The 15,106-nt window shown below is 41.2% G+C and overlaps 1 protein-coding gene across 2 annotated transcripts in view; it reads right to left on the bottom strand.

Annotated features, from left to right (window-relative positions):
- The window catches only part of rev3l (REV3 like, DNA directed polymerase zeta catalytic subunit), a 38,408-nt gene that overhangs the window by 15,927 nt on the left and 7,375 nt on the right, over positions 1-15,106 (bottom strand). The window contains exons 7-20 of one of the 2 annotated variants that reach the window (XM_025056825.1): positions 14,829-14,933; positions 14,077-14,161; positions 12,761-12,900; positions 12,526-12,660; positions 11,282-11,519; positions 10,052-10,194; positions 8,337-9,355; positions 5,656-8,297; positions 3,562-4,463; positions 3,378-3,463; positions 2,367-2,492; positions 1,736-1,928; positions 1,532-1,643; positions 411-526 (exon numbers count right to left, since the gene is read on the bottom strand). In XM_025056825.1, the coding sequence (XP_024912593.1) occupies positions 411-526; positions 1,532-1,643; positions 1,736-1,928; positions 2,367-2,492; positions 3,378-3,463; positions 3,562-4,463; positions 5,656-8,297; positions 8,337-9,355; positions 10,052-10,194; positions 11,282-11,519; positions 12,526-12,660; positions 12,761-12,900; positions 14,077-14,161; positions 14,829-14,933 (6,042 nt within the window). Of the gene's footprint in view, positions 1-410; positions 527-1,531; positions 1,644-1,735; positions 1,929-2,366; positions 2,493-3,377; positions 3,464-3,561; positions 4,464-5,655; positions 9,356-10,051; positions 10,195-11,281; positions 11,520-12,525; positions 12,661-12,760; positions 12,901-14,076; positions 14,162-14,828; positions 14,934-15,106 lie in introns of both variants that reach the window. The other variant, XM_025056824.1, reaches the window with a different exon arrangement.

The following is a 15,106-nucleotide window of genomic DNA, read 5'->3' as shown; positions in this document are numbered from 1 at the left end:
ATAATTTAACCTTTGTATGAATGCTGCTATAAATATAAGAAATATAAGCATTTATAAGTCAGAAGCTTCTATTTAAAGTTCTATTTTTGTACTTTCGTGAGATGTTTTTTTTCACTTTGTGATTGGACTTACTTGTAATAATTAGTGATTAAAACAGCAGCAAGATGGGCAAAAAGGGCTATTTACTGTGTACACTGTAGGCTACATCGACAATTTCAGGACTTCTTGGTGTAAAATGTAAATGAAAATAACTGAAAAATTGTATACAATACAATTAGACCTTCTTAGATCTCTTATCCAACTATGCATGACCTGTCTGCGGCCTCTTCCTCAACACCTCAACTTTTACGACCATCTTCTAATCATCTACGTTACAGTAGTTCCAGCACTGGTGCAAAATCAGTCTCTACCTGTTACACGTGACAGCTGTTGACACAGGTCTACTCCGACTGCTGTAGCCCGCTGCAGCAGGTAGCCCCAGGAATGCATTTGCACCTCATATCCCAGAAGGATGTCGGGGTCGAATCTGAGGGAACACAAACATGTCAGCACAAAAGGTCACATAGAAATACATCCGTTTAAACACTGATATATATAATCGAACATTTATACTTGAGAATTCTGAAATTATTTCATTTCATTAGGTAAGGTTAAAGTTACTTAGGGTTGGGGTTAGTGTAAAGTGGTTTGGCGGTTAGGGATACATGTCACCTAATAAAGAACGGCAAGTATCGCCGACTTTTTTTTTCCTCAAGAGAGCGCCTGTTTGTTCAGAAACTGAAACCATTTAATGCATTTAAAGGACAGCCAATGATCTGTTTTTTTCTCAAACCAGAAAAGCAAAAGCTTCGTTGTGTGTTCGTATAAAGCGACTTCATTTGAACCAAAAGTTAATGTACATCCAAACTAAACTAAAAGTTTACTTCAGGTACCAAGAATCGCAAAGACCGTATTTTCCGGACTATATCTCACTCCAGAGTATAAGTCGCATCAGCCAAAAAATGCATAATGCAGAAGAGAAAAAAACACACATATGTCGTTGCAGAGTATAAGACACACCAGCCAGCTAGAGCGCCCTCTAGTGGCTGTCAGTGTGAAATTAATGAACGTAAATTTTCAGTGGTACAAGGAGTAGCAGATACTGGTACACAAGCCTAGAGTGCCCTCTAGCAGCTGTCAATGTGATAATAACAAACGGGTCCATTTTTAGTGGTACAAAAGCAGCAGATACTGGTACACAAGACTAGAGTGCCCTCTAGTGGCTGTCAGTGTGAAAATACCAAACATGTGAAATTATATATTTTAATATATGTCGCACCTGAGTATATGTCGCAAACCCAGCCATAGGATGAAAAAAACTGCGACTTATAGTCCAGAAAATGCTGGTAATGTATTTAAGGGTAACTTTGGCAAAGATTTTAATTTGGTTTAACCCATTAAAAATATCACATTCAGTATCAACCCACTGCCTGTCATTCTAACACAAACTACTCACGTTACGTTAACTGAAAACACTGAGGAGTGGATATACCTTCTAATGACACAGATCAGTTGCTGGAACAGCATCTTCTCATCAGTGGCGTAATCCACCTGCAGCCCGGAGATGCCCGATCTGATCAGCAGGGGCGCTCTTGATTTGTCGCCTGTAACGGTAGTCATGATATTCAAGAACCTTGCATTGTAAACAGGTCTAGTTACACACACTTCTGTGCTGTGAAATGTTCCAACTTTTTACCCTGGACACTGCTCTGATGGTCTTTGTCCACTACGATGGCACCGGTTATCACAGTACTGTCTCCACCTGGTAAAGCGGCATCAGAGCTGAGGCAGTAAAATAAGGCACATATAGGGTCAAACTCAGGGTCTGCTTCAAGGTCATGGCGGCTCCTTGCATGTAGCTCCATGGCCATGAGTGTTAGGTGCTGGACCTGAAGAAGAAAGACAAGTGTTTACTTAACCAACAGACATGAATACCGTAATTCCCGGACTATAAGCCCATGCTTTTTTCACACGCTTTGAACCCTGCGGCTAGCTGTTAAAACACTGTTTATGTTCTGTTGTGTGGATAAGCACAAAGTGAAGGGAGTTAGCCCCGGAGCTAATGTTAGCTTCGGTCCCGTAGCACACCACTAAGTCTCCCCTGTGCATTCCAAATATGGCAGGGGGGCCGAAGCAAGAAAGAGCTAACGTGTAACCAGCCGTGTTACAGGCACGCTTCGGAAAAAAAGCATTTATTTAATCTAATTTAAATTGAAGGCCAATGTGGTTAGCGAATTTAGTAGCTTTTGTCTCAGTGGTACCGATAGAGAGGGAGAGTTTGAGATTTCTAAATGTAGTGTTACAAAGTGGTGCCATTTCAGTTTTACCTCATGCAAAGCTTTGGCTTCCTGCAGGTTGTGAATGCTGAGTTTGAAGCCATAAGAGTTGCCAATGCTGGGCCCTTCAATTTGTGAATTCTCCTTCTTTGGCACATTGACAGCAGCAAACTGGTTCTGTAGAAAACAGAAAAAAATATACATTTAAAAAGTAGGACACCATATGCACAGCAGCAGCAGCAGAATGGCAAATATGTAATGAAAGCATAGCCTTACATTGGTATATAATGTTTGTTCAACCTACTGGATGTTTACACTGTGTGGTAAACACCACTATGTGGCGCTGTCAGCCTCAACACTCTGTACAGGCTCTAACATTATTTCCCTACCTATCGTAACAGAGTGAGCGACAATAGGATTTTTTATGCCTGTAAAGAAACACATATCGATGTCAAACTCAAGGCCTGGGGGCCAAATGTGGCCCACCTGGTCATTTTGTATGGCCTGCGGGAGCAATGTATAGTATTTGTAACCTATATAAATACAAATCAACTGCAGAAACAATAATATTTTAAAACTAATTCTTTTCTGTCTGATAAATGCCCACACATATATACATATATACATACTGTACATACATATACATACATACATATATACATATATACATACATATATATACATATATACACATATACATACATATATATATATACATATATACATATACACATATATACATACATATATACACATACATATATATACATACATATATACATACATATATATATACATATATACATACATATACACATATATATTTATATACATATATATACATATACAGTATACGTACATATGTACATATACATATATATTGGGGTTGTGTCAAACCAGTTGGGATATAGAATGGGATCCACAGCCAACAAACTCTAGGAATGGATGGTCTACCTAACTTGTCTATTCCGTAAAATCAGCATGGACATTAAACCAATGTTACTAGTCCCACCGTTAGTTGTTTGGACTGATGTCCATTTAGTTATACATTTGGACTCTGACCTGCATCTGTGTAGTCAGCAAAACCCTCCTCATTGGGCCTGTGCAACGTCTCCTCCTCTGCTGAAGTCTCTGAGAGGCAGGGGTCTCTGCAGCACGGACAGAAACAGGACGACGGTGTTATTCGTCTGACTGACCGAAACACTGCACCGGTGGCTGTGCTTATGGGTCAGATGTGATCTCTTACCTGCAGTTATTGGTGTGCCGCACTCTGGCTTGAGTTCTTTGGCTCTCTGACTTAGAAAGGGAGTGCTGTGCAGGAGACGGGGACTGCCGCTGTCCTCCTCCTCCTTTCGGCCCGCACGGGGCGTTAGGGGACTGAAGTAATTGCCTAATCTGTCAAAGGAACTACAAGGATTTGGTGATAATAGTTCCAGAGAGTTTTCACTTTGCTTGTTTTCACTTTGCGAGTGTGGACTGGAAGGACTCTGCTGACGGCTCTCCTGCCAGGGAGGCAGGTCGGGAATCTCGTCATCATCTTCGTCTTCTTCTTCTTCTTGTTTCTCATGTTTACAATCAACATCGCTTTTGTCTAAACCCTGACATGGCTGTGAGGCTACGCTTTGAAACCCTGCGTTTCTCGCTGAAGATGTAAATAAAGAGTTGCGTCGGTTCCCCTGGCGTTGAACTCTGGTCGCAGAAACATTTCCAGATAACTCAACCTTCACAGCCGAGCAGGGGGAGGCAGTAGGTGTGCTAGTTCTATTAGCGGTTTTCTCTTCGTCATCTGAAGCGGCCCTCGTGTTTTCTGGCAATTCTCTGTCTTTCCGCATTTTTCGCAGACACTCGTATTGCTTCTTAGCTTCCAGCCAGAGGCGCACGACGTCTTGGTTTGGAGGGTTTTTGCAGGGCAGAAGAATGATCTTGCTATCCTTTGTTGAAGTCGATTTAGCCTCGGCCTGATCTTTGATCGGTTTCGAGTCCTCGACTCCCTTAGTTCGAGAGGGTGAGGTAACAGTGGCAGGATGTGTCATAGCTGAGAAGGCCGTCTTCCAGAAAAGTAGACCTTCGGTAGAAAAGTCTCCACTGAACTCTGCCAGCTCGTTTGCCAGTCTGGTACCCACTACGAGCCTACAGCCACCGATTTCCCTGGAGAAAAGACAAGATTTTGATTACTTTTGTTCATCAAAAATGTCCATAATTGTTATAAATTGAATGAAGTGGTTACATTTCAGACTGCATTATGTGCAAAATGAAATTGATTCAAAGGGAGTGTGTTGCGCATGTGTACTTCATTATACTATATCAGGGATATCAAACTCTTCGAGCAAATTTTTGCTTTGAGATACGAGTAAATATTTGAGATACGAGCACGCTTACAGACGCCGAAGCTAGGTGGCCGAGCACTCGGAGCAGCCCATGCCGCCTCACGCACTTCGCGCGTTCGTCGACTTCCGTACGCCACTCCCGCGAGTCTTGTATTTGCGTTATCTACGTGATTTTCTTTCTATTCTAATTAATTTTGTGCATTATTCTTCATAAAAGTGATGAGTCCTAAGAGAGTGAGTGGTAAGGATGGTGGTGAGAAGAAGAAATAAAACGTGGATTTGCCGATTAATATGAGCGTGGTGCCCGCTAAAGAAAGAATACAAATCGAAAATACGCAAGATAAGTTAAGTTAGTTCATTTTTCATTTTAAGTTTTATGTAAGTTACGCAGTGTATGCGTAAGGTACGGTACGGAATCAAGTGTCTACGTACGGACCAACTCTCTTCCCTAACTTCCTTCCTCCCTCCCAACTCCCCCTCGTCTGTCTCGAAGGTAAGAACTCATAATTAAAACCGCATTTTATTTTATATCACAGGAATCCTTATACACTATAATTTTTATTTTGTGTGTGTATGTCTCTATAGCAATTAAATACTTTTTTTTTTCTGTTATTTCTTATGGGAAAACATGATTCGAGTTACGAGCTCGGTCCTGGAACGGATTATGCTCGTATCGCAAGGTATTGGTATAATAACAAAATAATAATAACAAATAAAATGCTTTTTGACGGCAACATTCCCTTCACATAGTAGCAGTTAATATAGTCCTTATACAACTCAATCTCCAAACTAATGTTATCAAATCAGCTGACATCCCACAAACATTTGTCTTTTATCATACACTATAAACAGACCAGTAGTAACTGTCCCTTTAAGAGAGAGGTGACAGGGTTTTGCTACACAGAATGTCTTGGTACTATTAGCTGCTGAAATATATCTACAATCTGCATCTAAAACTTGCAGAGTAATTTTGATGTATTTTTTGAAACATTTTGCGTGACACAATCACTTACATTGGTTTCCCTGGGGCATCGGAGGGATCGCTGCAGAAGGGCTCCTGGTACGTAGCCTCGGAAATTTCAAAGTTGACCAGACTGTTGACGATCTCGTCCTGACTTGGAGGAGACATGAGTGGCTTGAGAATGTGGGCTCCTCCCCCCATTCCTCGCATTAGCTGACTTGGCCTCACCTGAGACGGTGAGCTAAGGGATCGAGGTGAGCTACTGGGCGTGGTTGAAGTTAATCCATCAATGCCTTCCAGAGGGTCCCCCAGTGCTGAACCCTCGTGGTCAACGAAAGACGCTGAACTCAAAGGCAGCGGTGCAACCGGATCCAGAATGGAGAAGAGCAGCTCTTTTCTCTCGCAGTAAAAATCCTGAAAAGGACTGAGGGTGTGGGATTTACACGGTGAAAACTCCCAGTCTTTTTTCTCGTTCCTCTCGGAGTTGAGGGGGTTTGATACCAGCTCCACATTCTCAGATGCATCAAGGAGCTCGAGACTCAGAGGCTTTCTTTTCTGCCAATCAAATTTCTTCGCGGAGCTTTGCATTTGGGCCGGATCAGCTTCCTGGCTTACCTCGCTCAGAAATTTAGCGGGTAAAATTTTATCGGTCAGGACAAACTGGCTGCCGCCGTAAGAGTTGGAGAACTCGGACTGATCGATGGCATTTATATCAAAGTTATAGTTGTGTGGGAGCTCCGGTGACAAGCTGTCCTCCATTAGAGTGCAAGTGTCCAAACCGGGTTCTGAAAAAACGAGTACCTCATCATCAGACAGGTTGTCCTTGTGCATCATGCACAGGTTTGTCTGTGTGCTGCTTCTCGCAACTGTTTTAGTAGTCGGCTTGCCGGTCTTAGGAGTGGTACTTTTTTGGGCTTTGGGTCTTTTAGGAGTGGTTGATAAAACCTTTCTGGATTTTGCCCGTTTGATCGAAGGAGCCGGCCCTTTGTGACCATCTGTACCGACCGTTTGCGTTTGAAGGGTCTGCGCCTGCTGCCTCTTCTGGAGAAGCTGCCTCAAGACATTCAAGCCTGAGGGAAGTTCTCCGACGCTCAGTCCCGTGCTCAGAAACGATTTTGTTTGTGCATTTTTTCGGTCCTCTTCTCCGACCAGATCACCAAGAGGGGGCGCCGTGCACTCTACCTGTGAAGACTCTACTTTTATGGCAGTAGTCTGGCAACCTTCTTCCTTCACCTGAACCTGTGGTGTAAAGCTTAGGTTGACCTCCATAACTGAAGTCTCACATTCGTCAACCTTTGTTTGTACAGATTGCGCAACTAATTTAGACTCCATTAACGTAGACTGAGGACAGGTCCGGCCGTCGTCGTTGTTCACCGGTTGCTGAAACGTAGGGACTTCTTCAGAGAACATCTCAGAGGGAGGTGGGTCGTCTTTTTGGGAAAGAAACTGAGAGCTATCACTGGTACTTTTGGTTTTTTTGCGAGGCCGTTTCATTTTAGAGGTGGTCGGAGTTACGCTGACAACACCTTTAGGGTCATCTTTAGCTTTCTTTCTCTGTCTGAAAGCACTTCTCTTGTGGTTTTGCATAAAATGTTCTTTTCTTGGTTCCTCTTCACCCAGCGATGGCTTTATTTTCCTTTTCCTGTCAGTCGATTTTGGTATCCTGGCAGCTTGACGCTTATTTTGTTTGATTGAAGACCCGACAAAACCTGCCTTCCTGTTTGGGATTATTTGCTGTTCTGGGCATTCCATTGATGGTTCACTTGGCGACCAACAACGTGGAGGTGTTAAGTCTGTAGGACTTTGGGATCTTTCGGAAAGGTAACCCAACTCTGCCATTACATCGTTGTATTCTGTGTCATGGTCCTCGGCAAGTTCACCGTAACATGGCAGTGGAGGCGGAAGAGAGGCTAAACGCAAGCCTTTCACGTGGTCTTTAGTCCCGCTGGCCCTTCGACCCTGCTTCACTTGCGGCTTGTAAGTGTTGCTTACTGATTTTTTGGTAGAGTAATTTACCCTCGTCTTTCTTTTAGATTGTTTCTTGACCTTTGGTTCAATAACAGGAAACCTGACAGCGGTGGATTCTGGTACCTTGGGCCAGAAATCCTTAAGAGGAGCAATTTTATTATAAAGACTAAGCCTTTCTGGAGTGAGCAACACAGATCGCTCATTTGCATTTATCTTGGACATTTTCACCAGCATGTTTTTCTGTCCTTTGAACCTGTTGATAATGATGTACTTTATAATGATAGGCGGATCCTTCTTGCGCCTTTTCTGGTATTTGACATCCTGTCGAATGATGACGTTGCCGTCCTTTTGCTTGCTATCCAAGTTTGGCTTTGTAGAACGAGTTGATACTGAATCTTCCTTATTTACACGATCATAAATCATCTTCCGTTTAGCCCTCAGGGTGTATTTACTATTAAATAGCGCTGGGTGTTTTGAGCCGGAGACTTTTGGGGACTCGTCTTCCAGAAAATCCCACCGACTCTCGACTGGGATTTTAGTTTCTTCAGACAAACAGGAAACGGTTGGTGAGTCAGAGGAAGACATCTCTACAAGTGTTTCTGTCCCTTCAATAGCAGGCTTCTGAGCGCTTTCCACTTCCTCTTCTGCAATTTTGACCTCTGTAAAAATTCCCTCTTTTCCAGGTTCATCCTTTTCTGAATTTACATCCAAACTTGACATCTCTGCCTCTGTCTCCCCATTTTGTACCAAACTTGACATCTCTGCCTCTGTCTCCACGTTTTGTGGGGTGAGGCTACTGCTAACATCACTGTCAACGGTTAAATCTTCAACAGGGCTAGGGCTGTTTCTTTGCCCCGTTATTCCTAACTTTTTCTTATTCAGTTTTAGTCTCGACCTACAAGGCTGGGCCTCCACTAGTTTGCCAACAGAATCATTCTTTTCGATCAACTTTTTGCTCCCAACTTTTTTCCTACGTAGGCAGTTCGAAAGTATTACGCTCGGAAAGAACTTGTAGTGTGCTTCCTGCTGCGCTACGATGGTGCTCTCCGATTTGTTTTCCTGATAGTCTTCGTATCTAATTTTGAGTTCACCAACATCTCCTTCCTCATTTTCTTCCGCAATTTCTTTTGCCTGCCGACCAAGGAACCCGTCCTCATCTAACGTCGACAGCGACGAAGAGATGTTCATCAGGATGGGACTTTTGCGATCTTTCTGGCTGAATTCCAATTCCGTCTTTGACGTGCCGTTCCTTAGCTCCGAGTAACAGAGAGAAAATGTCCTGTGGTTTTGAAGAATCGATAGGCAGTCTGTTTCTACATTCTTTGTGCCGCTATACATTGGTTGTCTTCTTTTACTAAATGAAAACGTTTGACCACCCGTGTCCTCTAAGTTGATGGTGTTTTTCTTGTCAAAAGTGTAAAGAGGTCGGATGTCTTCACTTTTTACACACGCGGGAGGCGCATCGTGGTTGGGCATTTTGCACGGGATAGGATGCTTGACTGGCGGGATGTAGGGGATTTGTTTATTAAGCTTTAAACCTGATGAACATTCACTACCGCCATCTTGGGCGCTTTTTGATTCACGGTGCATTTCAAGTTGTTGTTCTGCGTCCAATGGATGACCTGGTCTGTGGTCAGAGTGTGTGCACTTCAGGAGGATGTTAGCCGAAGTAGGTGGATCAAATTGAATAGTCTCGCCAGGTAACAGATTTCCTTTGCCCAGCATCTTTTCTGTCGTTATGGGAGAAGACTGGCTGCTTGAACTGTTGTCTGTTAGGGAGGAATCTACAGATACAACAGAAAAAAAGACATTTGATACTCGCAATATGACAAACTTAATTCAATGTACCGTATTTTCGGGACTGTAAATCCCTGTAAATTTACATTTCTGTAAATGTATAAGTCGCACTAGTCAAAAATAGCATAATGAAGAAAAAAAACAACAACATATATAAGTCACACCAGTCCCCTCTAGTCAGGGTTAAAACAACGGACATGTACATTTTTGGTGGTAGAGGAGTAGCAGATACTGCTAAACAAGCCTAGAGTGACCTCTAGTGGCCTTCAGTGTGAAAATAAACATGTACATTTTCGGTGGTACAGGAGTAGCAGATATTGCTAAACCAGCCTAGAGTGCCCTCTAGTGGCTGTCAGTGTGAAAATAAGTCGTACCTGAGCATAAGTCACAAATCCAGCCAAAGAATGAAAAAAAAAACGTTACTTATAGTCCGGAAAATACGGTTATCTACAACTACATTAGCGTGTTCATGAAAACAAGGGTACAGCTAGCATATAGCTAAATCTGGGTATAACACACATTACGACTGCTGCCGCCATTAGATCAATCATATGATAACTCACCTAGAAAGTTAAGCAGGGATTGTACGGTAAGAATTAGCGTATGCTAACTAATGTTAGCATACGCTAATTCATACGCTAATTAATTAATATTCATTCGATATTAAACTTGCAATGACTGACCACTGTTTTCGTCCGCCGCCCCATCGAGCTGAGGTATCGACAAGTTGATGAATTGAGAGTTTTCCCCGCTCCACTCCATATCTTCATCAGAAGACTCCCGTTGTTCCTCACTAAAGCTGTCCTCTGTCTCCTGAAGAGCTGACCTGTCAACGCAGGAAAGACAGCAGCACTGGTTAAGCACTATCGGCTAGCATCTTTTGTTGAGTGTTGATGGGGCAGATAAGATTGATCTTCTTCAAAATAAGTAGAAGACTTCCATCAGAAGGTGCTGGATTCACTGAAGGTGTTCGAGGCTTGTTTGTCCACGTCATCACTCCGCTGTTGTGCCTACATGGGCTACTCCACACCCAAATCAGTAAGCTAAAAAAAAACAAAAAAAATCTCTTCTTGTTTCATTTGCTGAGAACATACAATAACTGCAATCCTTTAGTGCTGTTTTTGTTTTATATGGTTGTAACTTCCAAGAATGCAGAGAAGAAAATGAGGCAGCTAACTGCACCAGATACATTTTATTTAAAAACTTAAAACATGTTGTATCGAACCAAGAAGTCTGTGCTTCATTTCAACCTTTATATATATATATATATATATACATACATAATAGATATATATATACATACATATGTATATACATGTATATACATGCATATATACGTATATACATACATATATATATACATACAGTACATACATATTGTCATGTCTGTCTGTTTCCGTGTTCCTTGTTGTCTTTGTGGGATCACACTCACCTGTTGGTAATTAGCTTCACTTGTGTCACCTGGTGTTCCCTGTGTATACGTATATACCCCTCTCCCTCACTCTGTCGGGGGGATCATTGTGTGTTTTTGGATCATTGTGTTAGATCTTCGTGTTCGTGAGTTTCCTACTCTGTGTTTCCTCGTGTTCTGTGTTTCCTCTTGTTCCAAAGAGAATTCCATGCCTATTAGTTCTTCGTGTTTTGTTAATTTGGACTCTGTAAATAAAACTACCTGCACCAGAAAGAGTCTCACCAGTACTGCATTTGGGTCCTGCCTGCTTCCTGCGATGCCCACACGTGACACATATATACATATATATACACACATACTGTATATACATACATATATATACATACATATACACATATATACACATATACGTATATACATATATATGTACATATATACATATATACAGTACATATATATACACACACACATACATATATACACACACACACAAATGTCTTGCCTTGGTAAAGATGGACCGACAGTCTCTTCTGTGTCCCATCTCTGTGACATCAACACACTGAGCTCTGACTCTTCCTTTTCCAGATCTGGTCCTTCTTCCTCTTCATCACTGTTGTACTGGTAGCTTCTGGCACCGGTAAAAGACTGGGACTGGAAATTTGGCCTGACTGGAGTTCTGTAGAAACCGTCGTCCTCCAGACCTGCCAATAGATCAATGATGGCATTGTCCTGGCTGTTGTCTGCACAAAAAAAAACAAAAAAAAACAAATAAGAAAAACAACTTGACATTGCGGCGTTTGAAGGTCCAACCTGTCTTTCTGTATAAATATATGCATGATATTTGTAGAGAGATCTCCACAAAGATAAAGCACGTGCTGTCAAACTCTTTTCACCAGGGGGCCACATCAGCAATACAGTTCCCCTTAAAGCAGTACTTCTCAAATAGTGGGGCGGACCCCCCCTAGGGGGGGGCGCAACGAGGTGCTGGGAGGGTGTGAGGGGCTTTCAATGGAATATGGGACGCTTACCACTGCTGTAATGCTTGAGCGATAAGAAGCCCCCAGTCACTAGGGGGCAGCAACTCATACAGTGGTTTTGTTGTACAGATAAAAATACATATAATCAGATTCTCAATAGTTTTTCAATTCACGGGGGTGCGGGTTGGAGGGAGGGGGCGTGAAAACTTTTCTGTCCCCAAGGGGGCGCATGACAGAAAATAACTGAGAACCACTGCCTTAAAGGGTCGGTTGTAACTGTAAGACATAGCTGCATAGATGTAACTACTCCCTAACGTACAAATACATGTTTGCGCAATTGATTATTATTTATTGAAGTAATATAGAAATATAGAAATATTATAAATTGCTCTGTGTAATAAAACAATTAATTTATCAAGTTAAGAGACACTTTTTAAGGTCCCGCAGGCCACATTTGGGCCGCAGCCCTTAAACAATTAATTTATCAAGTTAAGAGACGCTTTTTTAGGTCCCGTAGGCCGCATTTGGGCCGCAATCCTGAAGTTTGACACATATGAACTAAGGATATGCAGGAACTGTTTCTATTACATAATATCATTCACTAAGAATACAAACAGAAACATTGCCCTAAAACGGTAGCAGCGTGTTTTTTTTTTATTTTTAAGGTAAATTACTTCACGTGACGCAGAAAAAGGCTAATAAAAAAAAAAAAAAAATTCATTGGGGAATAAAGAAGAAAAAGTGTCCCCAGTGTAAAGGTAAGACATACTTAAGCGAGGTGAGTGGTTGGAGGTTGGATGTGAGAATGACAGGAAGGATTGACTGTTCTCCAGTAGGCTCAGAATTTTCTCCTCATCTACCAAAGCTTCCTCTTGGACTGTACCACTTCTCCTCGTTGCGGAGTCTGCAGAGGGAGAGATTGTCCTGAGTGTCTGGTAACATATGCAGCAAGAAACCAACAACAACATGTGCAGAGTTAAGACAACAGGCGCCATTCTTCATACCTTGCTGTGAATCCATATGTGTCTCGACAGCACTAACTGGGGAACAATGAATCCCCTCGGGGGCCGAAGGGTAGATAGTGAGGTCACTAAGAATATCCTCTTGAGTATCTTCACTATCACCTGTGGAAGAAGCCTGCGTCCTGAAAGATCAAAATAAATTGAGAGGAATCTCCTAGTTAATGATATGTTCAATGTTGATCGTAGCACAAAGCTAAACATTTCTGAAAAGAGAGAAGGGAAAACATCGCTGACATCCCGAAAGACCATATGAGATCTTTTGGTTTCAAAAGGAACCGTTTACAAATGGGAGGTATGTGTAAATTTGGGTACTTCGATTTGAATACATTCAGAAAATGTATCATTAAGAAACGGTTTACTGCTAACCCTAAACCTAACTCTATTTTATTTTATTTTTTTAAGTAAAATTAATCTTAGTATAACACACTTTATACTGCAGTATACTTAAATGCTTCTTTAGTAACCAAATGTTCTACAGCATTGATTGAAAATAGGGAGCAGAACGTATTTGCCTCCCCCCAGTGGACTAAAGAGGCGTTGCAGCTGGTTTTCACGAAAGGCTACACAAGGGCTACTACCGGGCAAAACCCAGCAAGGACTTACATGTCCAGTCTCAGTAAGCACAAATGTTACGTTTGGCTTCCTCTGACATGAAATAAACACTTGTTTATTATTATTATTCATTCATTTTAAATGATAATTTCAGGAAATCAAGTGGAACGGCTATGGCATAAATGGATTTGAGGCTGAACGTGTGCGAGCCACTTATAAAAATCTCAATTTTTACATCCTGTGCTTCCATTTAAAACCATTATAACTGATGAGAAAATGACCAGACATAATAGGAAAACATGGTTATGGACACAGAGAACAATCTACGTGTTTCATACCCTTTTTTGAAAAATCCCAACACAAACAAAAAGGGTCACAAAAAGTGTCTTGAAATACCGTAGAATGGTCTTCTTGTTAAAATGAACTTAATTGGTGTAAAACCTGGTCCTGTTTAATTGGACAAAATGCTGATATACTCGCAGGAATTGAAGAAAGACACACATGGAAAATTGTCTTAAAAACACTCTCTGTGTCGTTTTTATAACAGTCAGCCTTGAAACGTCGAACTCGCATAGTTGGGTTGCCAGATCACAGGGTTTGGATATTCACCGATCTTGGTCGTCTGTCTACGACTGTGAAGCAAGAGCACCACCTACTGTGCCACTCTACATGCTGCGAAACATTTGAAAAGGCTGCGGTTCTACTCATTATCTGAACAACAAATCAGAAACGGGGGAACTACTTACACATCGAAATCATTCTCCTTGAGAATCTCTTTCAGTCTTTTCATGAAGATGTTTTGGCTCTCAGGTGACGTGACCAAGTCTCGTTCTGAAACACATCGACACGACAGGCAACTTAAACACAAGCCACTTCTGGGGAAAAAAAAAGCTGCCTTTTAAAACTCGGCGATGTCTTTATTTAAACTAAAACAGTGCATTACGCATTGGTGAAGTAGGCGGTGGATAAGGTCAGTGAAACACAGCGTTATACAATATTTATATATACATAAATACATATATACTGTCATATTCATAAGCCATTATCTACAGTCACACATATGACAGCAAACAGATTTCCTTATTTAAAAAAAGGAAGTACATTTAAGTTCATAATACAAGTACAGGTACATATATATATATCTATAGATATATGCATATATACATACATACATATATATTCATATACATACATACATACATATAGACATATATACATACATATATACATATATACTGTATATACATATATACATATATATACATATTCATACATATATACATATATACATACATACATATACATACATACATACATATAGACATATATACATATTTACATATACACATATATACATATACATACATAATACATAAATAGTAAAAAAAAATTGTACTTTTAACTTAAGAAATAGAATTTTGTTGTCTTATGTACTTGAGCTTAACTGTATTATCTATTACAGTGGATTGATTGTCAAAAACAGCATTGAACTCCTCACCTTGTGACTCAGGTGTTGCTATCTGTGAAGTCTGGTCCTTCTCTCTCCTCCTCTGCCTCTCATCCTCCCAAATAGCCTGTAGTCCAGGATTCCGTCCAATCTGGTCTGGAGACAAGTAAGTTACAGCAAAGAATTGCGAATCATTTAGTCCGAATCAGCAATCATACTTGATACTAGCAGAGGTAAACAGAAACAGGGAAGCTGTAGTCTTTATTACGCACATATACGCAAACAGCCATTCACGGACAGACATATGCTACTAGTATAACACGCAGTAG

Source organism: Cynoglossus semilaevis, chromosome 7 (assembly GCF_000523025.1).
Source record: "Cynoglossus semilaevis isolate Cse_v1.0 chromosome 7, Cse_v1.0, whole genome shotgun sequence".
Lineage (NCBI taxonomy): Eukaryota > Metazoa > Chordata > Actinopteri > Pleuronectiformes > Cynoglossidae > Cynoglossus > Cynoglossus semilaevis.
The sequence above is the reverse complement of the archived record's forward strand: the minus strand, read 5'-3'. Positions and strand labels throughout refer to the sequence as shown.